This window comes from Oenanthe melanoleuca, chromosome 3, assembly GCF_029582105.1.
Source record: "Oenanthe melanoleuca isolate GR-GAL-2019-014 chromosome 3, OMel1.0, whole genome shotgun sequence".
Taxonomy (NCBI): Eukaryota; Metazoa; Chordata; class Aves; order Passeriformes; family Muscicapidae; genus Oenanthe; species Oenanthe melanoleuca.
The window spans coordinates 77,004,915-77,031,187 of NC_079336.1; the positions used below are offsets into that span (position 1 = coordinate 77,004,915).

Consider the following 26,273-nt stretch of genomic DNA (forward strand, 5'->3'; position numbering starts at 1 on the left):
TGTACATCTCACTAGATTCAGATCACATTTTAAATAATGAAGCCAAGAATCAGCAAGCACTCTTGCTTCTTGAAAAGAAGGGAAAGAGAAGGGAAAGAGAAGGGAAAGAGAAGGGAAAGAGAAGGGAAAGAGAAGGGAAAGAGAAGGGAAAGAGAAGGGAAAGAGAAGGGAAAGAGAAGGGAAAGAGAAGGGAAAGAAAGAGAAGGGAAAGAAAGAGAAGGGAAAGAAAGAGAAGGGAAAGAAAGAGAAGGGAAAGAAAGAGAAGGGAAAGAAAGAGAAGGGAAAGAAAGAGAAGGGAAAGAAAGAGAAGGGAAAGAAAGAGAAGGGAAAGAAAGAGAAGGGAAAGAAAGAGAAGGGAAAGAAAGAGAAGGGAAAGAAAGAGAAGGGAAAGAAAGAGAAGGGAAAGAAAGAGAAGGGAAAGAAAGAGAAGGGAAAGAAAGAGAAGGGAAAGAAAGAGAAGGGAAAGAAAGAGAAGGGAAAGAAAGAGAAGGGAAAGAAAGAGAAGGGAAAGAAAGAGAAGGGAAAGAAAGAGAAGGGAAAGAAAGAGAAGGGAAAGAAAGAGAAGGGAAAGAAAGAGAAGGGAAAGAGAAGGGAAAGAAAGAGAAGGGAAAGAGAAGGGAAAGAAAGAGAAGGGAAAGAAAGAGAAGGGAAAGAGAAGGGAAAGAGATCACTCCTATCTTAGGTACAAGAAGGGAGCTACAGGCTCTCTGCCTCCATCCTTGCAAGGTATTACAGTAAGTTAGCCCAGAAAGCATTCTCAAACATCTGAAGGATTAGAAGGTCATCAAGCACAGCCAGCATGGATTTCTGATGGGTAAGTTGTGCTTCTACAAAACATTAACTTGCTTAGCAGAAGAAGCAGAAATAATGGATGCGATTTACTGTGATTGTGGTAAGGCTTTTGACACTGTCTCCAACAACATGCTCACAGACAAGCACACAAAATACAAGCCTGAATAAATAGATGGTGAGGAGTTCCAGAGAAGCACACAGAGGACAAGACATCACCACTGGGCAATAGAAAAGCAAAAGCCAGCACCATCCAGGACAATTCCATCTCTGCTTCCAACCTGAAGAACTGGCTAACCACTTCCAGCCCTACCAGTCTAACAAAAATTACTGCCTACCCTAAACCATATAAGCAGTACCAGGGAAGGTCAGACTGGACACTAGCAAGAATTTCTTTACTAAGGGTGTGGTCAAACACTGGAAGAGACTTCCTAAAGAGGTTGTCAATGCCCCAAGCCTGTGTAAGAGGCATTTGGACAATGCTCTTTACAACACACTTTAACTTTTAGTCAGCCCTGAGGTGGACAAGGTGATAACTGTAGGTCCCTTCCAATGGAAATACTCTATCCTAGTCTAGAAGAACTCTGTATTGTACATTAGAGATGAAAGCTGCATTTTCCTTTGGCAGTCACATTAGATGGTAATTGGTATTCCTTGAACACCAGAGAGACAAAGGGAACTCTAGAAGAGATACTGAGGACTTATCTGGAAAAGGCTTCTATTCACTAGAGGGATGCTCCTTAATCAAGCCATTTTCTTTCAAAGAGAGTTAAACACAAAATGAAAGGTTAAGAGGAGGACAGAACTTTAATCAGTCAAAAAAGAATCAGAACTAGACATTGTTACACATTACAGTTATGTTGATTTATTGATGCCTGTAATAAAGCACTAAAAAAATAATCCCAAACACAATATTATATTTGAAAGATTCACTTTTTAGTCTGTCACATGAAATAATAACTACTGCTGCTTTCCCCAGCTCATAGATCAAATGATGCATCAAAAGAGGTTGAAGTAAATTGCCCAAACTTAATGAGAAATTAGTTTTAACAACAATAATTAAAAATCAGGATGTCCTACCACCACTGTCCTGCTTCTGTCCATAGAAAACAGTTTATCCTTTCAACAGCTTACAAAGGGAAAGAAAAATAAAAATGCATTTGAACAAGGTGTTTCCTATTTGATTGCGAAAAATGAGAAAAGATGTTTTTGACAAGTGATATTTGCTGTAGAGGAAGCTAACATTCTGATGGAAAATGCTAACTCACTTCCTTTGAACATTTCGTTAGAGTGATAGTCCCTCTGTAGCTGAGAAGCTGAAAAGCACAACATTTCTTGGTTTATTGCTTGAAACTCAGTATTTCTCCAAGTAAAAGTAGCCCTGAAAATCTATTCCTTTCTACAACCCTTAGGACTCCTTAGAGAATGAAAGCCCAAAAAGAGCTAGTTCAAAGAATTTAGAACAGTCTTGCCCTTGATCTTTTAAAAGAATTTTCCCTCCTGCCCAGATGAAACTTTTTGCCTTCTTAATTTTCAGTGCTGCTATTTGCAATTCTTTTTGAGTTCACCAAGGCACTAGGCAGGTATCAAAGTGAATCTAAATCCTGTGAGAATGAACTTTAGCTCTGTCCACACAAATAGAAACACTTATTTATAAACAAAAATGACATTTGAATGTAGTTTAAATCACGATTTCAAAGACCATTAACATGCAGTTTCTGTATTTACTGTTTTGTCACTGAAATGAATTGTAAACATAAACAACATGTTAATAAAAATGTTGGTTTCATCAGCCCATCTTTCTTTCCTTCACTGGTTGCCCAAAATTGAAATAAAAGCTAACACTGAGTAGAACTGTGCAGACCTTTGTTAAAAAGTACTGATGAATAAAAGTGCTTCAGTTGCCACAGATTCATACAACTGGCACATGTAATCATGGTGATTATAGCACAAAGTAAAATAAAATGGAAAATATTTGCCAAGTGGCTAAAAGACAAAGTCTGTATTGCATAAATTACTTGTATGTATGTTTGCTTTAGGACAAAAAGTATGTATATTAGAGAAATGGCCCTCATTTATATTTTAAAACTTCAGTTTTAAAAGGCCCATGCTCATCAGTGTTCTCTCTCATGTACTTCATGCAACTTAATACAATTTTGACAACTTTTTCAGTTGCTCACTTTTTTCCATCTATCCTTACTATGAAAATATAACCTTAAATATAGCTGTTTGGGGAAAAAAAAAAACGGTAGTAAGAAGTAGGATGTTCCTGACCTGGCACAGATAAAATTTGAAGAGGGCATTGAAAACAAAACAAAGCAAAACCACAAACACCACCAGGCCCCTTAAACTGTCATACTAACTCAGCTCCTCTATCCTGGACAGCTGGTGGGCTCTGTGAATGTTTACTGAACATATAGTGTAGTATTTAATTTACTGATCTTGGATATATCTTACAGAACAATCCAGATCATAACACCATTTCTCCTAACATTTCAAAAGTTTACATCAAACTGTTTGTTTATTCCATTTGGTTGCCTTCATATAGCTGCCAAAGACACTACTTTCCCTCTCTCATTCTCATACCATTTAATTTTTCTGTGTTTATTACAGAAGTTTAAGTCTTTTAATTCTTCGAAAGTCAGCTTCCCCACTGTATCACCAACACTGTTCTATTCAAAATGAACGGGCATTTCAGATTGCTTCCCAGCATTGCTTCTATGCAATCATCATTATCATTAACTTTGATGATAAACCACAATAGCAGTATATAGTCTGCAGTTAGAAGCTGTTAGAAGCATTTCTGAGATTTAATTCCAAATAATTTGTAGCAATAAGTGCTTCAAAAGGAATAACGCAAAATTCAGTAAGACAAACAGGATTATCCCCAACCTTTTGGAATAAATAAGGTACATCTATGTGAAATAGAGATTAACTAGTCATTTTTTTAAGATGAAAAGCATCTCAAAGAGATACCAAACAGAAAACTGACCATGAGTCTAAGCTTTCTTTTTCTCCTGAGATATAATACAGCAAGTGTTACATGCACAAGAGAGTTCATTATGTCATGTCAAGCACTAAGCAACTACAACTATGGGTTTTTTTTGCTGTGCACAATACACAGAACAAGATGTACACAAGAGAACCTGGAAGCCAGCAAAGTAAGAGTTTTAAGAAAGGAAGAGTCAGCACCACACCTGGCAACAGCAATTCAGTCTAAAAAAGTTTGCTATGTAAACAACCAAACAGGCTGCCTAGAGGTTTTGTGGAATCCCCATTGTTTTAAATAAGAAATTCAGCAAGTCATAGGTTTAAGGACAGGTAAAAACTAGGCACTAGTATGAAAGAAATTTAGCTTTATTGTTGCAGGGGTTTTAGTATAATCCTCCCATTTTTAACTAAAATACAAGCAGCTTTACAAGTTCTAGAGAAACAAAAGACCCAAAATTGATTCCATGAAAATGAAACAACTATTTTTAAAAATCATTATGTTTACAAAGTTGGTGTTCATATCATTAGAAGAAAAAGGTAGAACAAAAAGAGGAAAACCGTAGAAACACTAAAATTTAAAGAATGACTAAACCTTACTCACATATCTCTTATCTTTCTGATACCTGGTGTGAAGATACTATAAATATTCTCTTGTCATATATCTCTTTTCATATTGATAAATATGCTACAAATTAATAAAAACCAATGTGAAAACTATCATGGCCATACAGAATCAAAACATCCACTGCAAATTCTTCTCATTGCCCATTACCATCCACATGGAAGGGAAAAGGTTGATCTCATTTTATGAACATTTATATTTAATACCAAAATAAAGCTTCAGCCATGGGGGGAAACTCTAAATGACACAGTATCTACATGACACTATGTAAAAACTACATACAACATAGCTTATAAATTCATTAGCTTGCTAGAAAAAGGACAATGTCTACTTTGCTGTTACAGGAGCTAATAAACAAAGAGCACATATGTTCTTTAGAGAAATGCAAATATGAATTCTCTACAACAGTTTGCTTCTTCATCTAATGTGGAAGCCAAGATAAAGAAGGCTGGAATACTATCACCAGAGAGCCCTTGCCATGCCGCAACCAAGAAAAGTACTGGTTGCTGAAGATGTGCTTGTCCATCACAGAGTTTGCTACAGAAAGAGAGACAGCAGACAAAGGTGACAGGCAATTCATGTAGCTGTAATCATCTCACAAAGCCAGACCAATTCCACCTAACAGGATTCTGCTCTGCATTGTGTTTGTGTGAAACACAATGGTTGGAACACTGCTGTTTCTAAAGGAAGGGAAATAAAGATATTCATATGTATGCTACCATTATCTAACCTGACACCTCTGCAGGAAAAAACACCCCATGCTGTTGTGCTGCCTTATAGCATGGACTCACTGGTAGCTTATCACTTCAGAAGACAGACTAATGTACAATCCCTTTACTGGATAGCATCACCATGAGAGAATCTCATTAATATCCTCCTGATTGTTCAGTTTGCCCTGCTTAGCTTTGAAAAAAATACACTAGGGGTAAAAATATCTTTCTACGTGCTTTCTGCTTTTGTGCCAGACACACAGATTAAAATGTCTATTTTTTCAAATGTGTTAAGTCTGCTGTCCTTCAAGAAGTATTCAGGTACAGGAATGGTTTATCTAATTTCATTGCATTTACAAAAACATCTGAACATGAACACTTTGGTGGTTTTGTACTTTCTGACAGTGAAGTGACATTTCTCAAGTGGCAGTGGCATTTAAAGGCATAATGATCTATAAACAGCAGGAATAGTGAGGTTTAAAGAGGAAGTTCCACATGCTATTTTCAACTTCTAAGCTTCCTAGTCATACTGCTTATTCACAGTTTTAATAAACAATGATAAACATACTGCCAGGCATAATCTACTATTCCATATTTAACATCACTTTAAAAATATGTTTCAGTCATGTAGCCAAATACAAGAGGTTTGTCTAGGAACAAATAGAAGCTTTTGGTAGAACATATGACATTTCTGTCAAAAATTTCACACAACCTCTTTGTCAGCATTCAAAATACACAATGATGAGTCCCCCAAGTGTCTGAAAAGTTCTGGGTTTCAAGCTTCACTAGAACAAATCTAACTGAATGTTACAAGAACAAAAAGTAACCTCACCACTTGATGTGATTAACAGAACATGTCATGGGCAGAGATATGGTAGAAAAGGCAGTAGACCAGACTGCTTTAGGAGAATGGAGAACTCTCATCATTGCAGCTCTTTCATGAACAGTCTAGACAAATGTTGATCAGGAAAAACCTATGAGTAACTTGTCTTGCCTTGGGATGCATGAATCTCTTTTCAATCTTCTGAAAACTAGTAATTTGCCTTTTTTGATTTTAAAATTTCCCTTCTAATTGAAGAACTCTCAGATTTTTGTTACGCTTCAGAATATGTGCACAGGTTTGATTACATAGCATAACAAATAAAAAGCTTCCTACTAGACAAATGTATTTATCTTTTCTAGGATAGGAACTTTTTCCATACAGGGGAAAAACAAAACAAAACAAAACAAAAAACAAACAAACAAAAAAAGGGCCTGCAAATAGAATTAATCAGCTCAACTCACTCTTATCCAAATCTTTACTTCCCAAGGACCTGAGAAAGCTGTTGGATCCTACCATCTCATAAGAGGTTGCTAAAAAACACGATCTAAAATCTCTCATGATCTCAGGTAAGAATTTTCAACATATATGAAAAAGCAGAAGTGACAGAACAGATCCCTCGCAACGGAGATGCAAGAAGAATGAGGCAATTATCTAAATGTTGCCCAACTGAAGAAAGAAAGAGTGCTCAAGACTTTCTGAGAACTGAATTTCATTGTGAGACTGAATTCCATATTTTTTTATATTGATGAGAGACAAGTTTTACAGCTCTCATCAACACAGAGAAAATTTGTACTATAAAAATATTCAATAAGGTCCTAAATCATATCAAGGCCAGCAGCAACCACAAGTAGACTGGAAAGCTGTCCATAAAAGTTATGAAACAACTCTTGTCCAGAAGTGTTAGATACTTGCAGTCCCTCTGTTATCAAGCCTGCTTGTCCAGCCTGAAGGTTAATTAAGAACAGAGCTAATTGTTAGTTTCAATAACTGCCATAATTAGAAAATCAGAAAATCCAGAATCTCTACTAAAGTCTTGCATCTATTTGCCTTATACTTCCAAAAGGAAGTCTAGTGTCTACATCATTCAGTGTCAGATACAAACGAATGAGATCAAATCCCTTCTTTGCTGAACTTCCTCCATGAAGTCTGTCACACTGTTTCATCATCTGTATTGCATTTCTTAACCACAAAGTACTGATTTAGTTCACAGGAACACAGCAAAAATTGATTCAATGAGAGATTATGAAATAAATATTTTGGTAAAGGGAACCATACAAGGACTGCAAGGAGGTACAATACATTTAAATCTGGTCTTTTTTCTTCTTTCTTTTTTGGCCCTTACATGCATGAGCAAGAATTTAATCATGTATGAACTGTAAGAGACCTATGCTAAGCAAATCACAACCCCCAAAAAATTAATCACTGGTGTAACTTGACTGAAGTTAATGAAGCTGCAACCACTTGAACCCAGGGGTGAATTTAGCCTTTAGTGCTGTTTCAAATCTCCCCCTTCCAACAGGAAGTTATTATGGTAAATTCACTTCAGCTCTGATTGTGTAAACAGATATTGGCTATATGAGCTGTCTCTAACAATTTACTTTTTGACTAATAGATCTTAGAGAGGTTTTCTGAAGAACACAGTTACCAGTTTCTCCTTATAGAATTTGAATGATTGCAATACCTGAGCTTGTAAACAGAGATCTAATTTATTTCAGGTCAGCTTTTCAAAAAACCATTATCAAGGTCACTTTAAGTAGTTTCCATTTAAAAAAGATCTTTCCATTACAAAACCCCAACTATCACAAACATGAATAAAAACTCAGTACTGTAAGGTGGTAAAAACTAATTTCACTTTAAACCAAAAGTGAGATAGTTTCAGTGATTCCGTGACAGAAGTTTAGCAGCCCATGGAGAAACCAAATGACTATTATTTCTCCTTGTGTTAATGATGTTATATTTCAGTATTAACATAGTAGACTTTAACAGTCTCCCAGGAGAAAAAGAGAAATCCAGGTAAGAAACTAAGCAGCTCCCAAAACGACATTGGATAAAGAGTAATTTTATATGCCAACTCTTGCTAAAATCAAATCTTCCTAGGATTAAATGTGTAAGCTCTGCATGGTGTACGCCACTTTATAAAATAGAGACATGAGTCAGTGAAAACGCCAAAGTACTACTGAGCAACTGACAAACTTGTCATTTCAGTACAAGATGCACCCCAATTTGTTTATTTTGCCAAACTGGGTCAACTGTAAAACTGTAAAAACAACACCTGAACTGTAATGCAGGTCCAGAAGAAATGTTCATCTGAAGTGCTAAGATCATCATACCCCCACTTAGAGGCTAAAAGCACACAAAATTTCAAGTTGTAACCATTAAGAAAGAACTTCCAAAATGTACATTATGAATTTCCATATTATTTCAGAAACATATTCATCAAGTGAACCTAAAAATCTTCCTAACATGCTTATTTTACCAAGATAAAATGAACATCACAATTAGTTTTAGGATCTTCTTTTTTTTTAAAAAAAGTTATTCTGAATTAATCTGAACTTGCCCTGCAGCGTAATATTAAAGTTCCAAACAAAAAACATTGGCATGGACAGAGAAAAGCAGTGCTAAAGCTCACATTCTAAGGCCACACATTAGCAATTCACTTGGGACAGGTGAAGCAGTGTATTGGAACAACAGTGGAAAAAACACTCCGAAGCAACTCTGTTCCTAAAAAGCAAGCACACAACACAGCAAAATTTGTCTAGAGGAATCTCTGGCACTAACAGCATTTCACCTCTACACTTTCATTATCAGTCAGCCAGACAGTTTCAAAGACATCACAGTTATACTGTAAGTAGATTAATAAGAAAAAAACAGGTAAAAAGATCTTTGGTGTGACAGGCTCTCGAGCAAGGCAACATCTCAAAAGCCGCCTGGATAAAGACTTATGATGAGATAGACACACAAACACATGCTGAGTGAATTTAAATCAGCAGAATATGCTTACCAGTATTCAGTGAAGAGAAATTCTGAGAGAAATAAACAGAAAAAGTATCTATTTGAATGTTTTCACTCCTGCCCACAAAGGTTTAATAGCACTTTTTTCTTGCATGCACACAAACAATATTTGCAGTAAATTTAGTGCTGATGAAAGATGCCAGATTGATAGCCCTAGGGACTGAGATTCTCTGTACACACAGATAAAACACAAAGTGAGAAAGTTTGTAACCCTGCCAAAATGCTTTGTAATACACAGCTTAAGCAACCAACTTCACACGACAAAACCCTTCACCTCTCCACTGAAAATGTAAAAAATATTGCTTAGCTTTCATTAGGAGAGAAATAAAACATGGCCACTGTTGTTAGCATCAACAGGGACAGAATTCAAGGCATCAGATAATTTTAAAAATATTTTTTGTTCTGAATGGTTCTTTTGTCAGCTGTGAAGTTTGCTGCAGTGTTTGTAAGGCTGGAAAGTCAACCTGCACCTGGTATGAAAAAGCTTTCCTATTAAACAGCATGGTATTACATAAGAAAAATAGCAAAGCAGTAGTTTAACTTTTTTATTCAAATAAGCTTATTCTAACATACATGACCACACACCTAGTGCTCAGAAACTACCTCAAAGGAGAACTGACTTGATAGTTTCACTTAATTGCTACCTAGGCAGCCACTTTCCAGGGATCTGCACAATTGACCTAACAGACTTTTAATGGACAGTAACTCCCTATTAATCAGGTTTCAGTGCTAGGCTGGAATCTACATTGTCACATGGAGCAGGCGAGCGTCCAAGGAACCTTGGATTCTAATTTCCCTTGCTACTAATAGCTTGGCCAAAGAGCAAAACTCCCCCCACTCCCTACCCACTGTCCCCATCCAAATGTCAAGCCATTTTTAATTGTCAACAAAGGACATGTAGGAAAGCAGTAAATTAAGGTTTAGAGACCATAACAGCTCTAAATAAAAAATTGCTGACCTCCTTATAAAGGCAGACTTTGGCTTCAAAGGAAGATGTCCAACACAACCCACAGGCTGCAAACTCACTGGACCTCAAACCAGATTCTGGCATAGGACTAAATGCTACTTCAGTTCTTGGGAGATTTCCTATGTGCTTGGAGTGGGGGACAGTGATGGCTAGAAAATATGACAAAAGAATCAGGCTACTCTGATAGATTTATCAAAATAATTCTTCCTAGAGATGCTTCCTGAGTGTATAGTGCTTAGAACACTTTTGAAAAAAATCTCTTACCACTCCTTCTACTATTTTCCTTTGTCACCAACCAAAACATTACAAAGAATTATTCAAGTATGCTTAATAAAGTAAATGAAAACAATAATTCTATAGAATCCTGCATCTCAGCACAGCAGAGACATTTCTGCCAACTCAAGCATGTAGTAGGTTATTTTACTTTCACATTACTGAAGCAAATAGGCTTAAGTGATTCTTTCAGCTGTATTGTAAAAGCTTCTTTCATTTCTGTTGAAAGGTTTTTCTAAAATTCACATTAGAGGTGGTATTTGGTAACATGCAAACCTTTCAAACTTAATCTGTATTCTGAGGTCTTTAGAGGAGACTCTAATGATAAGTATCTACTAGGAGGACAAGGAAAAAACACCATCATGCAAATTTCCATTCACATACTCGTGGAGTTCTTTTTGTGGAAGACAGAAACTCTGCCCAATTTGTACTTAAAATAAGCATAAAAGTTTAAAAAACTGAGATCAAGATCCAGGTACTTCTGCAATTTTCACCCTTACTTAGAAATTATTACCAATATTTAGTATGGCTAAGTGGTTAATACATAGCAAAATAATACTAAAGGACTAATACTTTAATATTATCTTGAAAAATAAGCTTTAAATTGAGCTAAATAAAGGTAAATGCAAAAGGTATTTAGAACCATTGGAGAAAAAAAATCAAATCTTTTTGACCCACACAGCTAATGAGCTCTTTTGGTTCAAGCATAGATTGGAATCCAATAGAACAGGTAACCCTTTTGACTCCCTCTGATTTATTTCAGGAAACAGTAATTAGGAGGAAACAATTTCAGAGCACTCAACAATGCACATAAATTACAGAGACACAAGGCTGTGTGAGGTAAGATTGTCAGTTCAAATATTTGCATGTGGTGATAACTGGATTTAACTAGAAAACATATACCACAATCAACCATTAATGTAAAAATAACTGTCCAAATGTCCCTGTGATACACTTTAATGTATAAAGCAATTTTCTAAATTGTAATTTCTAAATAAAAAAAGTAAAAAACTTACCATTTTCCTATGGTTTCAACAGTTTGTCAAAGATAATGACCAGGTCATAAAGAGGTAGTTCTTTATGTATGAGATATTCACCATATATCTGGCAGTTCTAGTAGGGGGGGAAAAAAACCCATGAGTTTTGCCCATAGAGATCTGTGGTTCAATCCAGGCAAGCACTAAGCTAAAATAAATAAAACCATGAAGAAAAGTGTATAATTTTACTGTATGAAGATTTGCCAAGGCATTTGAATAGTCTCAGTTGCTCTGAACAGCCCATTCAAAGATGACTCTAGCACTTCTGAGTCCTCCAAATGACAACAAAAATTTCCAAAATTCATTAATTAAGCTTAAAACCGCACCTAATCTTTCTGTGGCCATAACTGTCATTAAACTTTGGTAAGGAATGCTGAATTAGGACATTACTAAACACTTTCTCTAGGAAAACCAAGTTCTGCTTGATGTTCTAAAAGTCCTACAAATTACTGAATTATCAGACTAATTAGTAAGAGAGGGAAAAAGCTATTAAAACATAAAGTCCAGTTTAAAAATGGATTGAGGTCTATCCCATCATCCAGCTGAACAATCTGTCCATTTCCCTTAAGGCACAGGGAGAACTATTACAGCACTTAGTGCAAAAAAAGCTGGGCATTTAAAAATAAATTGCAGATATGAAGGACTGCTGCATTTGCTAAGGCATTTTTCTAAATTCAGCCCAGCCGCTCTTCATGCAACACGTAGGTCCTCCGAACAGAGAACAACAAAGCCGCAATTTTCTATCCCAATTTCTGTTTTTGAGCGATATACCAAACAAACCGACTTTGTTTAGTAAGCATGGAAGTGTTAATTTCTCACTTCGCAAGCAGAGGAGCAAGACACAAGAAATTAACCAATTTGCAGAAAATCGTACAGAAAGTCTGCTTCTGAATCATTAATTTGAAGACCAGCTGTACCCTGTGATTGCCAGATCTCCCTTGCCTTCTGCACAAACGAGACAGGGAGCAGGGAAACACATTTGGGAAGAATCCCTCTCCCTTCCCCCAGCACAGTGCGGCCACTGACAGGTTTTCACACAGCATCCCTAAGGATGAACTCCAGTTTGGCACAACCTGAGAACCTTTGGAAGATGGTCATAAAGTTATTTCTCGTTCAGGCACTGGGGACGTTGCCGACAGCACAACGTCACTGCTATCGAAAATTACAGGTTTCGCCTAAACCGCAATCGCAACAGGGTATCGAGCAGAGGGAAGGCGGCGAGGAGCGATGCCGGAGATCCGCCGGAGCAGGACCCTGCACCTGCTGAGGGCGGCAGGGCGACACAAACACCCGAGTCCCCAAGTGACTGTTTAGCTGCCGACGCGGAGATCAAAGACTCCCGCGAAACAGCCAGGCAAACCTCAAACTAAATACGTAGCTCCTGGGAGCTCGCCGCCGCACGGAGCGCACATCGCCGCGCGGGCGCCCGGCAGCGCGCTGCCCGCCGGCCCGAGCGCCCCTCCCGAGCCGCCGCTCGCCTCAGCCCTGCCTGCGCTGCGCTGCGCTGCGCTGCGCTCCGGGGGCAGCAGCCCGGCACCGGCACCGGCACCGGCACTGCCCGGCCCGCCCAGCTCCAGCTCCGGCTCCGGCTCCTGCCCGGCACCGGCTCTGCCCGCCGGCCCTAACCCGCCCCTGGAGCGCCCGGCGGCGGCCGACACAAGCAGAAGGAGGCGGCGGTGCGCGGCACCGGGGGAAACATCCCACCCTCCCCTCCTCCTCCTCCTCCTCCTCTCCGTGCGGACAAGCCGCTGTCAGCTCACCTCAGCTCCGCGGCGGCTCGGGCGGCCGGGAGCCGCCAGCCGGCATGGCGCGGAGGCGCGGGGCTGCTGCTGCCGCAGGCTGCCGGCGGTGCGGGGCGGGCACCATCGAGAGGGCGGGCGGCGGGCGGAGAGCCCTCCGCCGGCGGAGCGGAAGCGCCTGCAGAGGCCGGGCAGAGCAGGAAGTGACGCCCCGGTTGCCGCGGCGATCACGCGCCCGGAGCTGGAGCGCGGCGCGGCGATGCTGGCGGGCCGGGCCCCGCTGGGCGCCGCGGGCTGCGGCCGCCTCCTGGCAGCGGGGCTGCGGCCGCTGCTCTGCGGGCTGGCGCCCTGCTGGCTGACGGCGGGGCGGCGGTACCCGGCCCTGCGGGTAGCGGAGCCCGCCAAGGAGAAGCGGCCGGTGCGTAAGGAGCAGCGGAGCGGCCTCGTGGTCCGCCGCTTCATCGCCTGCCCGCAGCTGGTTCGCACCGTGCGGCGCTGCCTGCAGCGCGGAGCCGGCCCCGGCCCGCAGCCCGTCCTGCTCGAGTTCGCGCCCGGTGAGCTGCCCCGAGGCTCCGGCGCGCCCCGGTGACCTTGGGGGGTCAGTGCGAGCTGCCGCCCTCGCTCCGGCCGGGCCCTGCCCCTCCCGGGATTTCGGGCGGGGAAGGCAGCGTTGCCTGAATCCCGGCTGGGGCTGTCCCGGAGCCGCGCCCCGGCACCTTCCCGGGACACCGGGGTGTGCCTGGGGGTGCGTTTATGCAGAGCTGGGGGAATGAGTGAGGGTGCAGCCTGGAGTCACTCGTGTTAAAACTTTGCTGTAGAGTGACCAGAGATAAAATTTTCTGTCAGGTAATGCTGCGGTTTTGTAGGCGAGCTTTATCAGTAAAAGCACACCCAGGATTATGGGCTGTGGCAAAACCTCTACCGTTAGCTAACTGAGAAAAAAGTAATAGAAATATTTGAAACGTTATCTCCAGTGCTGCTCAGTATCTAATTGTAATGGTGTGCTTGGTGTAATACAGTGAGCAATCTCGGGCATGCTGCCTGTAAATCATTTCTCTAACTCTTGTTTTGAAGTGTGTTTAACAAACACAATCTATCTCCTGTTGAAGGGGATATATCCCAAGTGTTGTGTTGGGTAAATCACTAAAGGTAATCACTTAGAAACAAAAATGCACTTCTAAATTTATTTTTTTTTTTAAATTTTTTCTTTATTTTCCTACTTAAGGTCCTGGAATTTTGACTCGATCTCTGCTTGAGGCGGGTTTTAGAGTGGTAGCTCTGGAAAGTAACACAGATTTTCTTACAGAATTAAAGGTATGCTTTTGATTCAGTTGCACGTTTCTGAAACATAATTAAAGGGAAAAATGAGAAATTAGCTTCAATTGTTGTATAATGGTTGGATCCAAAAAGAATTAGGCAGTGATTGTTACTTGCAACATCTGACATAATGCCTAATAACAGTATGTAGTTTTGGTATTGCACATCACAAATGCAGATTATTTTTTAATTAATTTGGCATTTTGTGTATGTAGGAATTCAAGTTCATACATAGTCTTTCTATGCATCAATAAAATTTCATATATAAATTTGAAACTAATCAGATTCACTGTAGATATTTATATTTAAGCAAGAGTTCTGTATGAAATTAAGAAATCTGTAAAAATACTCTTGGTTATTCTGATTGTCTCACTGTTTTATTTAATGTGTTTTCCTACAATTGACACTTACATGTGTTGTCCTCTCCTGCTCACCTGGGCTTTGCATGGATTCAAAGGGGGTCAGACACAGAGCTGCAGAAGTTGCTCTAGAAGTTTTGCATTACAGTGCTGTTTGAAACCAATGACTTCACACATTTTAAGTCATGTGAGTCACACATATCTCCATATGAAGATAGACATGAAGAATTCTAGTTTTAAATTGTTAAAATAAGTGGTTTACTTAGTTTAGTAGTTTGTGTGTTTTTTTAAAAACATTGCAGAACATCTTACTAATTTAAGAATATGGTTTAAAGCTTGAGTTTGACAGTACAAAAAATGTGAAAGTGCCCTGCACAGTGAAGGGGGAAATTATATTTATGAGCTGAAAGAAAGAAGCTATTCTTTTTATCAGCTGTATGAAGCAGCTCTAAGGTTTGACCCTTGTTGACTGGGTGACAATTTTAGGTAGTGCTTGAATGCATTTTTTGCTGCGTGTTTTCCAAAACTAGTTACTAGTATCCAGATTTCTTCAACTAAAGTTATTTTTATTCAGTGCCTAGAGAACAGCCTTGATGGGCAGTTAAAGGTGATTCATGGTGACTTCTTCAGACTGGATCCTTTGGCAAAGGGAGCTTTGAAACCACCTGCTGTGTCTTCTGACAAACTTTTTGAAACCATGGGTGTAGCAGCAGTTCCTTGGAGGGCAGGTATATATTTATGTCTCACATGTTACAAACACATTTTTGAAGGGTGCATAGGCAGTTTGGCAAAACTTTTGGGATTTGCTTGAGGTATATGTTCTAGTTAATATACATGCTGGATTAATGCATACTGCTTTCTACATTTCAGCTTTACTTAAGACTCATGATAGCTTCAGAACCCTCCCCTCCTCCATGGCAATATCAGATAATTAGGTATTTTCTTGTCATTTAAAGTTTTAGTCTAATGCAAATTTGGCTTAGCTTTGACTAAGGCTTAATTGTATTTGTTCGTGAACAACATGAACTCACAGAATTTCTTCTCTTAATTGTTTGTAGTTTAGACATTAGAATTAATGCGATTGTCTAATACATACTGCAAAATTTTAAAGATACTTTTGCTATTGTGTGAAACAGATGTTCCTTTGAAAATTTTTGGAATGGTACCACAAGAGTTGGAAAGAAACAGACTTTGGAGACTTCTTTTTGCCATGTATGAATGCAGTTCCATATACAGATATGGAAGAGTGGAACTCAACCTCTTTATAAGTGAAAAAGAGTATACGGTACGTGCAAGGCATTTTACAGGTAATGAAGGTTTAGTGCTTCACAGAACACAAACCCATTTATATTGTATACCTAATCTTTTTGCTAGTGATTTTTTTTTCTACCAGAATTTTAAAGTATTGTCAGTTTCCTACTTGTTTGCTTTATGCAGTGATGGCACTATTAAGAAACATTCTGTTATCATATAACCACAGATCTTACAAATGTGAAGACTGGTCCTTGAGAAGTATATGCAGCAGCAGACTAGCTGCTTTCCATTGTAAATTGTGAGGTGATTAAATTCTGTGCCATGCTTTTTGCAACAAGTTTGTTTACTAGTTTCAGGTAATAGTCAAAACACAAGTGAAGAGGATTCCAAGTAACTAAATACCAATACCAAGTGAGATGCACTTGACCTCTTGAGTTGTTTTGTATGCAGTACTGAAAAGAGGCAAAATAAAATTATTTACATGCCATTTTATTAATGCTCTGTACATTAAAATGCTGACCCTTTTCTGGATTACATATTCCTAATTTATCCTGTCCCAAAGCTCTAGAACTGTACTTACACATCAAGGATGCCTTCTTTTTTTCTCCCCTCCATGAAAATGGGAGGTTTTGTACAGAGTCATAAACCTGTAATTACTTGAAGTAGACAAGGACTTCCAGGTCTGCTTACGCAACCAGTGTTGTGTCTTACTACCCAAGTGAAAAAAATTAAACGTTTTAAGTATATTCTTCTGTGAAATGACAGGTTGTACACCACTTGGATGGTATGTTTTAATGATCAGATTTTTTACTAAATACAGGGCAGCCTGTTCATTTAAGGCAGTCCTGGTTTCATGTTTTGGTTTGTTTTTTTTTTAATTAACTTTTCTGGTTATAATGTGAACTCTGTTGCATAAGAGTTGGGTAGTAAAAGCTATTGGAACCTTCTTTAACTAGGCATTTTTGACTCCTTTTTGTTGGTTGATTTGGCTTTTTATCATGACAAGGCTGTGTAAATCTATTACATGAAGTTAAATCTTCCTGCTAAAATTTGCTACTTTTTTTGCCCTTCTGGAGAATAATCACAAGCTTTTCTTTTTTTCCTGCCCTAAGAGTTTGATTTGTAACATTGATCACAATGATGACTGTGCAAGTTGCTTAATGTTCAGTGAGGTCACCTGATGTTTTAGTTATTCTGCTTTGTGTGTCTTCTTGGGAATATTATCTTATCAGTGAAAGCTGATAACTCTGCCAAAGTTATGGTTTTTATATGAAATCTGATCCTTATTTATCTTCTGTGTGAAACTTCTCTGCCTTAAAAGGGACCAGAAAGCATATACTGGAGATTCATACATAGTTTAGTTATCCAAATAACTGCTGTGAAGAAATACTTCAAATATTACAATGTCTTCTAGCCCTGTTTTCTGACAAGATATATTAAATAGCACAAAGTACGTGTTTGAGGCCTAATGTAACTTTACCTTGGAATTTTAGACAACTGAATTTCTTACTGTTTTATGTATACATGTGGATTTTGCTTAGATCTTAGATCTTAGATCTTTGCTTAGTCTTGGTCTTTGCAACAATAATGCTTGCTCTTTGCCATGTTTTAGGTATTAACAGCAAAGCCTGGGAAGTCGAAGGTTTATCAAGCACTTAGTGTACTTGCACAACTAGGGTATGAAATTGAATTACTGCATAAGGTAAGATTTTTGTACCTGCTGATATGGCCTAATGCTATGGACATTGATTTAGAAAAGGGTTTATAGTGGTTTACCACTGCAAACTAATTGGAAGCTAATTTAATGTTTAAATCAGTTGGAGAACTGTTGAAAACTTTTGTAAAAAGCTAAAATATAAAGCTTTATGTTTTGTGTAAAATTCTTGCTATTAAGCAACATTGTTATTCATTATGATGTCAGTGTTTTCACTGCAAGCCATTGTACTCAAAAACATTTATTCTCAGATTCTGGTAGATAAAAAAAGAGATGTTTACACACCAGATAAACCTTTTCCATTTTGCTAATGATTGTGTGAAACTAGAAGTCTGCTTTTCCAATCTGTCGTAGTCTATACTCTTTGTTATATTCTCTGAATTTTCCATAATGATTGCTTTTGACTTCTTAAGTTGTGTTTAGTAGAAGTTTTTTTGAGTCTTGGTGCTTCAATGTTCCAAGCATACCTGCTTCTTCTACTAGTCAGTACCTTCCTACCTTGTAAAACATGCTATAGTTTAGTTTTAAAAGGTTTTTTTTTCATGTTGTCCTCCCAGTTCCCTATGAGCACTTTCAGTTAGTTTATGCTTTTCAGATTTATCTTTGTGCTCTGTTTTTCTAGAAACCTACCTTCATAATTTAAATGTTTTGCTAATCTAAAATTAGGTTTCACTGTCTACTGTCTTCCAAATACCTTATACTACAAGGTATACATTAAGGTAAATACTAAGAAGTTAAAGAATAGTACTTTTTGAAGGTGGTCACCTGACTAACAGGGATAAAGTAGAAGTAGAGACATTTGATCTCTTTTGGTTCAGTCTTTAATAATACTGATAAGCCTTGGGCTGCCTGGCCCCCTGAGCAAAAGAACCATGAGTGTGGGAACAGTGACTTTCCATTTATGGAGGCTGAAGCTGTAAGGGATCAGCTGAATGTTCTCAGGTCCTTGGGGCCTGATTGAATTCATCCCAGAGTCCTGAGGAGCTACTGAAGTTATGGCAGGACCTCTCTCGATCAGGTACCAAAAGTCTTGGGAGTCTGGGGATGTTCCTGCTGACTGAAGCTGGCCAATGTTACTCCACATCCTGCAAAGAATGGGAGGGAAGACCCAGTGAACTCCAGACTTGTTAGTCTAACCTCAGTACCTGCAACTGTTATGGAGTTCTATGGAGATTCTACTGGGTGCTGTGGAAAGGCATTTGAAGAATAATCACTCAGAATAAAGGCACAGTTAACATGGGTTCACAAAAGAAAGTCTGGTTTAACCCATTGGACACCCTCCTATGATAAGGTCACCTGCCCACTGGACAAAGGGAAGATTGTGGATGCAATTTTTCTGGATTCTGGGGAGGCTTTTGATACTGCCCCTCACAGCATCTTTCTGGAAAAGCTGTCCAGCTGTGGGATGAGCTAGTTCAGGGTGTGCTGGGTGAAGAACTGGCTGAAGGGCAGAGCTCAGAGGGCTGTAGTGATTTGGGCTACACCTGGCTGGCCGCTGGTCACCTGGGCTGCTGGCTGGCAGCAGCTCAGTCTGAGTCAGCAGGGTGTGCCCTGGCAGCCAGGAGGGCAAACTGCACCCTGGGGTGCCTCAAACAGCATCAGCAGCCAGTCAAGAAAGGTGATTGTGCCACTGAATTCAGCATTGGTGCAGCCTCACCTTGAATACTTGGGCAGTTCTGGGCCTCACAATTTAAGAAGGATGTGAAGATCCTTGAGTGCACCCAGGGGACAGCAACAAAATCAGGGAAAGGACCAGAAGGGAATGTCCCATGAGGAGCAGCTGAGGGCTTTGGGCTTGTCTTGTTTGGAGAAAAGGAGGCTGAGGGGTGACCTCACTGCTCTCCACAGTTTCCTGAGGAGGGGAAGGGGAGAGGGAGGTCCTGAGCTCTTCTCCCTGGTAGCCACTGAGAGGATAGATGGAAATGGTTCAAAGCTGTGCCAGGGAAGGTTCAAACTGGACATTAACAAACACTTTTTTACAGAGAGGGTGGTCAAACACTCTGAGAGGTGGGCGATGCCCCAAGCCTGTCAGCATTTAATAGCACATGTGGACAATGCCCTTTTTATAACATGCTTTAGCTTGGCCAGCCTTGAATTGCTCAGGCACAGTTGGACTAGATTATTACTGTAGGTACCTTCCAACTGAAATAGTCTATTCTATTCTATTCTATTCTAACAAAACACTTCAATTCCATAATACATTTCCTTCCTCCCATAGGAACCTTGGTCTTCATTTGCAACTAATTTGAAAAATGGGGGACTGGCAATACCAAAAACTGGGGTAAGGTTGTTGTGTACACTTTTCTTCTGGAGATGCAGCTAAACTTCTTTAATTATAGGTTAAAGTAACTTTATAGCAGCATTTACAGATGTATTTTTAAAGAACTATTAAAATTTAAGGCAGCATAGAGATTCATCAAAAGTGAAGAATTGTTATTATTTTAGAAACTGAGATAAACTAATATTTTAATGTCTGTGATGGAAAAAATATAGTGAATAAATAGCATAAGGGAATACGAATAGGTAAAGTGTTTTTTACGAATAGGTAAAGTGTTTTTCAGAGAAAGCTACTGATGGTCACATCCACCTGCTTGAACAAAACAAGTGTTACTACAGTTAATAACACAATCAGTATGCTGCTAGTTTTGATTAAAAAAGTTATTTGATTAAAAAAGTTATTCACATATCTATTATAGATTTCATGTGCAAGTTAATTATGGAAAAGCATAAGTCTCCAAACTTAAATCTGAGAAGTGCAAAAATACCTTGTGTAAAGTTATTTACTTCTGTCCTTTGGAGAAGTAATGATGTTCTTCTGTATAACATAGGAATATTCCTATTTAACTCTGGTAATATAAAAGCATGTTTACTTAATATTTTTAAGTTCCATGCTCCCCAGAAAACTGCTATGGAGCTGTATTGAGTTTAGTTTGCAATATTTCTGTAATATGTAAGTGACTGATGTGCCTTATATGCTTAGTTGTGTTGCTGAAAGGCCATGTAGAGAGACCAGGTGGGCTGTGCAAGATGTACCAGGACAACTTTAGAAGTACAAATGTCAGATCTAATATATCCATTGCTGCCAATACAGAAGTACATTTATTTCAGTTGAAGACTCCACTTTGTCCCAGTTTAATAAAATCCTCATGTTGCAGTAGTGTCTTAGTGTTACACTCACATAATTCTGTCTTTATATATAAAAGGCAAGTCTGATACCTTGTATAGTATAGAAATACAATAGACCATATGATATCTTGAAAACTCACATCAAACCTGTATTGGCTATTTCAACTAAGAAAGTCCGGTTTTAAAACATAGAAATAAACCCCAAGTGATAGAATGTTTCTTTTGTTTTCTATTTCCTTTTCTGTTTGAGGCACAGGGAGGTGAGGCCTCATCTTCTGATGAAATCATCCTGTTAAGACTTTTTTAATATGAAAAGTTACTGGTGGCAAAGATGAAACTTAGTTTAAGATAAATACTGTCTAAAAAGTGATTTTTTCAGTAACTTACTCTATTTTTCTTGCAGCGGCTGCCAAATGACCATTTATGTTTGGTACGACTGACTCCTCAGCAAAATCTATTTACAGGAGGCTTGAAGCCCTCAACTGCATCTACCTTTATTTTCATGGTGAAACAGTCTTTTGCTAAACCTAAGTCTAAACTTACCGATAGATTATAGTAAGTAAGAAAGAATTACAGTTTTTATACTTCAGAGAAATGTATGAAAATATTAAAATATGTTCCCAAAGCAGTATTTATTTGCAGATGAAATACAGCCTTTTAAAAAACTAATGAATTAATTTTTCATTATTCGTCAACATGTAGAATAGAAGATTTCATTTTGGGGACTGTTCCTGTCAGGAAGGTTGGCAAGTATTTAGAATGTATATGTGCAGTAATTCCTGTACCTCCAGGAGCTTACGTCATGTATCTGCAAGAAGTTTTCACTTATTTTACAGATACAATAATAAAGCCACCAAGAGTTTTGCAGTTACAGAAATTAAAAGCTGAAAGAGATTTAGCTTATAACAGACATCAAAGTGAAGCTAATGAAAATAGCTGAAGGTTATAGAAGGTGGAATGGGGATGTCCTCAGTCCTCAAATGGCTGTTATCTAATTAAAAAATTAGGCTTTAGACTGCCAATTATGCAAGCTATTCACATTTCCATATGATCAGTACATTTCTGTTTCCCAGAAATGAAAGGTGTGTTCACAGTTTGAAAAGCATTGACTTCTTGCTGATGAAAATACTGAATGTACTTCTCATTTGCTGATAGTAGGTTATGAAAGTTGATTTCCAGAAAGGGGGAAAAAATAAGCTACTGAATTCCAGCAACTCCCTTAACAAAGACAAGTACAAAGCCTTAATGGGTTTCTTTCTTAAAGCTCAGTGGTATACCTCATCTTCACTTGATCCTTCAGCCAGGAAGTTGAAGGCTTCTAATATGCATCCTCTGTATATTTATACACTCTTTTCCTGTCTGGGAAATAGTTAATGTATGTGCACATTTATAAAAGTATAGCTTTCATAGCAAAGATGTAGATGGCGGGAGGGTGGATACATCTGTTTATGTATAGAAGAAAATACCTGGGAGGTGTAAGTCACTAGTTCATGCTATACTGAGTCATCCTTAGCTTTAATTTCTCCAGCACTGAAACACCCTTTTTAGGCTGTAATGCCTGTTACTGACTTAGGCATTTAGGGTGAATGAGGGAGAGAGAGCACCTATCCTGTAATGTGGAGGTTTGTGTGGTTTGGCATTGTCTGTGTGTGCTGGGGGCTTTATTTACTATTCATGTGTTTTAATAGCAGAGGTTTCTTCCTGTTTGCAGTATGGATTGAAAGTAACTTGTCAAGAAGAGGTTAGCTTCTTCTAGAGGCTGTGAAAGAGTGGACCTTCAGATAATATTTCTTGCTTTTTAATTTTTCACAGAAAGAAATGTTCCATTCTGGTTTTGTTTGTTTGTTTCAGTTCCTGGAGCTTGGACAACAGTGACAAATTACTGAAAGCACTAGAAATTCCCAAAAATGCTGCGATGTATAACTTGTATCCAGAAGACTATAAACGTCTTTTTGAGGCTTTGCAAAACTCAGATATGTTTGCTGAAACCTTCTTCCATGATGAAGTCTTGGCAAGTACAAGGACCATGAACTTATAAATCTAAAGCTTTTGGAAGATCACCTTTGCTTCTGGAAGATTACTTTGATAAAAAGTGATTTAAATAAAATCAGAGATACTGATTTCCTGTCCAAACAGGAAAAATTTAGCAAGTAACAAAAGCCCTTCTACATAGGATGAAAGTAATGAATTCACAGTTATCTTTCACAATCCTATCTGGAATGGACAAGCTTTGCACACAATCCTATCTGGAATGGACAGCTTGGCAACTTTTGCAGGAGCTTATTAGCTCGTGCTATTTTTGGATGTACCACTTAAATGCAACTTTTTGTTACACTGTTGTTGTTGTATATTTACAACATTTGAAAAAAATAACAGACCAAATTATTATTTGTCTGGTTTTTATTTTAATGCTTAATTATTTGAATTCACAAAATACAAAGGTCTTCACAACCACTGAGTCTACTACTTTGTCTGCTTTTCTGAATTTGCAGCCTAAAGTCAACATAATGCTAATAAATTAATGGTGGTATGTTAATAGAAGACAAGGTAATGACAGGGTGATAAAACATTAACTGAGAGCTGCTTAAAATAAAGATTGTGATATCCCTGAGGAAGAGTTTGTAACAGTTATTTCTTTTGAAAAAACGGGCAACCTGTACTAGTTTATAATACAATACACAAACACCTACATGTGTTTAAGGATTATTTTAGGTCTGAAAGTCACCAGACTATTCAGTGCTGTATAAATTATTAAAAAAAAAATAAAATCATCTTACTTGAAACCTTTGCCAGTATCTTTCTTTAATGTGTAATACATGTACCAAAAAATTACTCAAAACCATATGCTATTAAAATTAGACACAGTACTCCATAAGGCAACCTGTTCCTAATTTCTCTTTCTGTCTTACCATGTAACTGTTCTTACCATGTAGTTGTTCAACTATGCTGAGAGATTGTACTGTTTCTGTGTTCTGTATTGCACCCTCTGGGAAGAGCTATAGCAAAAAACAGACTTCTTTAGCAAAGCACTAGTTTATAAAATGGCATTTTGGTGAAGGCTGAGCTATTTTCAGGCTGTGGACAGCAGTAATGCCCCAAAAAATGCAAACAGAATTGTGTTTCTTAAGCTTAATGTGATATATAGTTGTGATAAACATTCATCTCTGTCTTCCTCCTGCAATTCTGTCTGCAGATGAAAAATTGACTTTGAGCAGCCTTAGTTCACTCTGCTAGGCTGTAGCTCTCTCTTGAAACCGCTGCTGGGCTTTTCTGATGTTATGATGAAACTCCTGGAAAGGCTGAGGCTTAATTTGCAGTCTGTCTCAGAGCCTTGCTGGTGTTCTGGTGCAGGTTGTCAAGACTTGAGGCTTCCTTTCTATTTATAACTCTGACTGTTTCAGAGATAGTAATTGCTAATTGTCAATGAATGGCAAACTTGCATTAACAGAAACAATTCCACCTTTTTCAGTGCCATTAAATGGCAACTGTCTTATCTACTGGTCTACAAACTGCTGTGTCTCTTGGGCTGATCCCCACCCCCCTTTGAATCAAAACACGTTGCTCTTCTTGCAGCAAGATATCTTATACATCCAACATACCAGGAGAAGTATTCTATACAGGAAATGTAAGACCACCACTGCCTAAATAAATTTTTTCAGCTGTGTGCTGATAATATTTCAAATATGAACTGAAAAAAACAAAATGGTTTTATTTTGATGCTGTTGGAAAGCAGCACTTAATGAGCCAATGCAGAGACTAACACCAGGAGTCTGTAAGTGGGAGGAATATTGCATAACTGGGGACTTGAAATGGGATTTAATGCTCAACAGAAATGCACCATTAAGGTTAAGTGTAATCAATGTTTAGCCCTGATCACAAATTTGAAATGGGGAGAGAAATGCCTGCCATTATGAAAATTACTTTAGTATTAATGGAAAATATGGAAAAAGTGAAAATTACTATTGTATATGAATAAATACACAGGGAGTGAAAATTAAGTAAGTCTATGTATTTGATTAATTTATACTATCCACTCAGTAATTAAATAAATAAGTAAATAAATAAATAAGGATTATAGCTTTTTGTAGGATAATGTTGAACTTTCACTTCACTTTCAAATTTTAAATTGTATATAAAGGCTTGTCATACATTTCTGTTACAATTTTTAACCAATGCTGTACTATTTATGTTCCTTTCATTTGCAAAACTGCCTTTTTTTTTTCTCAAGACTGATTTAATACCTTTGAAATATGAACCACATGCGATGTACTGTCCAGTAGAACACTTCTGAGTTTTGCTGCCACTCTTCCAATTTTTTTGAGGAACTGCCCAAAAATGGTTTGGCATTCCACATTAAAGCACCAGTATATCATAGTTGGTATATTGGTTGTAACTTTAGAGATTCTAAATCTTTTCTAGTGGCCCTCATCATTTGTGCCATCTGTCTGGGAAAGAAAATTATGACTGTGCTAGCAATTGCCCAAGCTTTTCCTACCTACCCAAATCAAAATCAAAACAAACACAAGTAGAGACAGAAACAAACTTGGCCCAGTTAATAAGAAATTTTCCCATTTGGAATTAGGAGGTCAGTTAAGTTGAACTCTATAGTCAGTTCACTTTTGATCTAGAAGAAGGATTTGTGATCTTGCAGTAATTAACACAGTAGATGTTCTGATAAGGGGTTGTTAAGGTGGAATGTGTCTGGACTGGCTACTAAACCTGTTCAGCATTGGAAATGAGAGCTCAGCCTTGCAGGTTAATGATAATGTTGATGAAAATATCAGCATAAAACTTGAGAAACATTGTGTGGTATAGTTTAAGATGTGCAAATGTGATAGGAAGAAACTGAGGCTTCCTGAGAAGCATGTTGAATTAATTGTTTTGTCAGGCTGAACACAATCTGCGGGGCTGCAGATTGAAAACTCCAACCTGAGCTTTGTATGACTTTAATTAGCAGAGCCATACCTCTCTTCTGTAAACACAGGGAAAATGGAAATAACAAGTAACTTTTCCAGAAAGGACAAGTCAGTGGGAAATGTTTATTCACTCATTATATCCTTGTTTAAAAGCTATTGCATCTTTCCTTGTGTGGGCTGTTTAACTTGTCACTGCTAAAAATAGGCACACAGACTCTCCTCAGCTGATGGAACACAACATGCAGCAAGCACATGAAGCCCAAAGGAAATTAGGGGTAGTTAAGATACACCAAATCAAACAGTTGATTACTCATAATGTAAGTCTTTAACCACTGATGTGGCTGATCCTATTGATATGACCTCAAACAAACAGCTCAGAACTTTGTAAGCTTGCTTCTGTTGTTTGAAGGAACATGAAACACATGCTGTTTGATGTGTTTGAGGAAGGCAAGATACAAATAAAGTAGAATGGTTTTGTAAATTTCCCAGTAAAAAATCGACAGATAAAATCTATGTGAAATTTATTATGAATTTGTGCTTAAACACTTCTGCAGTGATCTTTAACATTCTAGAATCAATTTTTCACTAGCACATGAAAACTGAAAGTGAAGAGTCCTCTTCAAG

General features: G+C 38.4%; 2 protein-coding genes across 4 annotated transcripts in view; one reads left to right on the forward strand and one right to left on the reverse strand.

Annotated features, from left to right (window-relative positions):
* Positions 1-13,138, reverse strand: part of CNST (consortin, connexin sorting protein) — a 46,516-nt gene extending 33,378 nt beyond the window's left edge. Inside the window, exons 1-3 of one of the 2 annotated variants that reach the window (XM_056486765.1) lie at positions 12,985-13,138; positions 11,204-11,300; positions 8,937-8,958 (exon numbers count right to left, since the gene is read on the reverse strand). In XM_056486765.1, the coding sequence (XP_056342740.1) occupies positions 8,937-8,958; positions 11,204-11,206 (25 nt within the window). In that variant the 5' untranslated portion in view covers positions 11,207-11,300; positions 12,985-13,138. The remainder of the gene's footprint in view (positions 1-8,936; positions 8,959-11,203; positions 11,301-12,984) is intronic. The other variant, XM_056486766.1, reaches the window with a different exon arrangement.
* Positions 13,139-13,163: 25 nt separating this feature from the next.
* The window catches only part of TFB2M (transcription factor B2, mitochondrial), a 103,573-nt gene continuing 90,463 nt past the window's right edge, over positions 13,164-26,273 (forward strand). Inside the window, exons 1-8 of one of the 2 annotated variants that reach the window (XR_008840037.1) lie at positions 13,164-13,517; positions 14,189-14,277; positions 15,214-15,367; positions 15,776-15,924; positions 17,506-17,595; positions 19,826-19,888; positions 21,137-21,288; positions 22,585-22,859. Coding sequence is in view for 1 of the 2 variants with exons in the window: in XM_056486769.1 (XP_056342744.1) it covers positions 13,223-13,517; positions 14,189-14,277; positions 15,214-15,367; positions 15,776-15,924; positions 17,506-17,595; positions 19,826-19,888; positions 21,137-21,288; positions 22,585-22,771 (1,179 nt within the window). In the remaining variant the exon portion in view is untranslated. Of the gene's footprint in view, positions 13,518-14,188; positions 14,278-15,213; positions 15,368-15,775; positions 15,925-17,505; positions 17,596-19,825; positions 19,889-21,136; positions 21,289-22,584; positions 23,345-26,273 lie in introns of those variants that run through there. The other variant, XM_056486769.1, reaches the window with a different exon arrangement.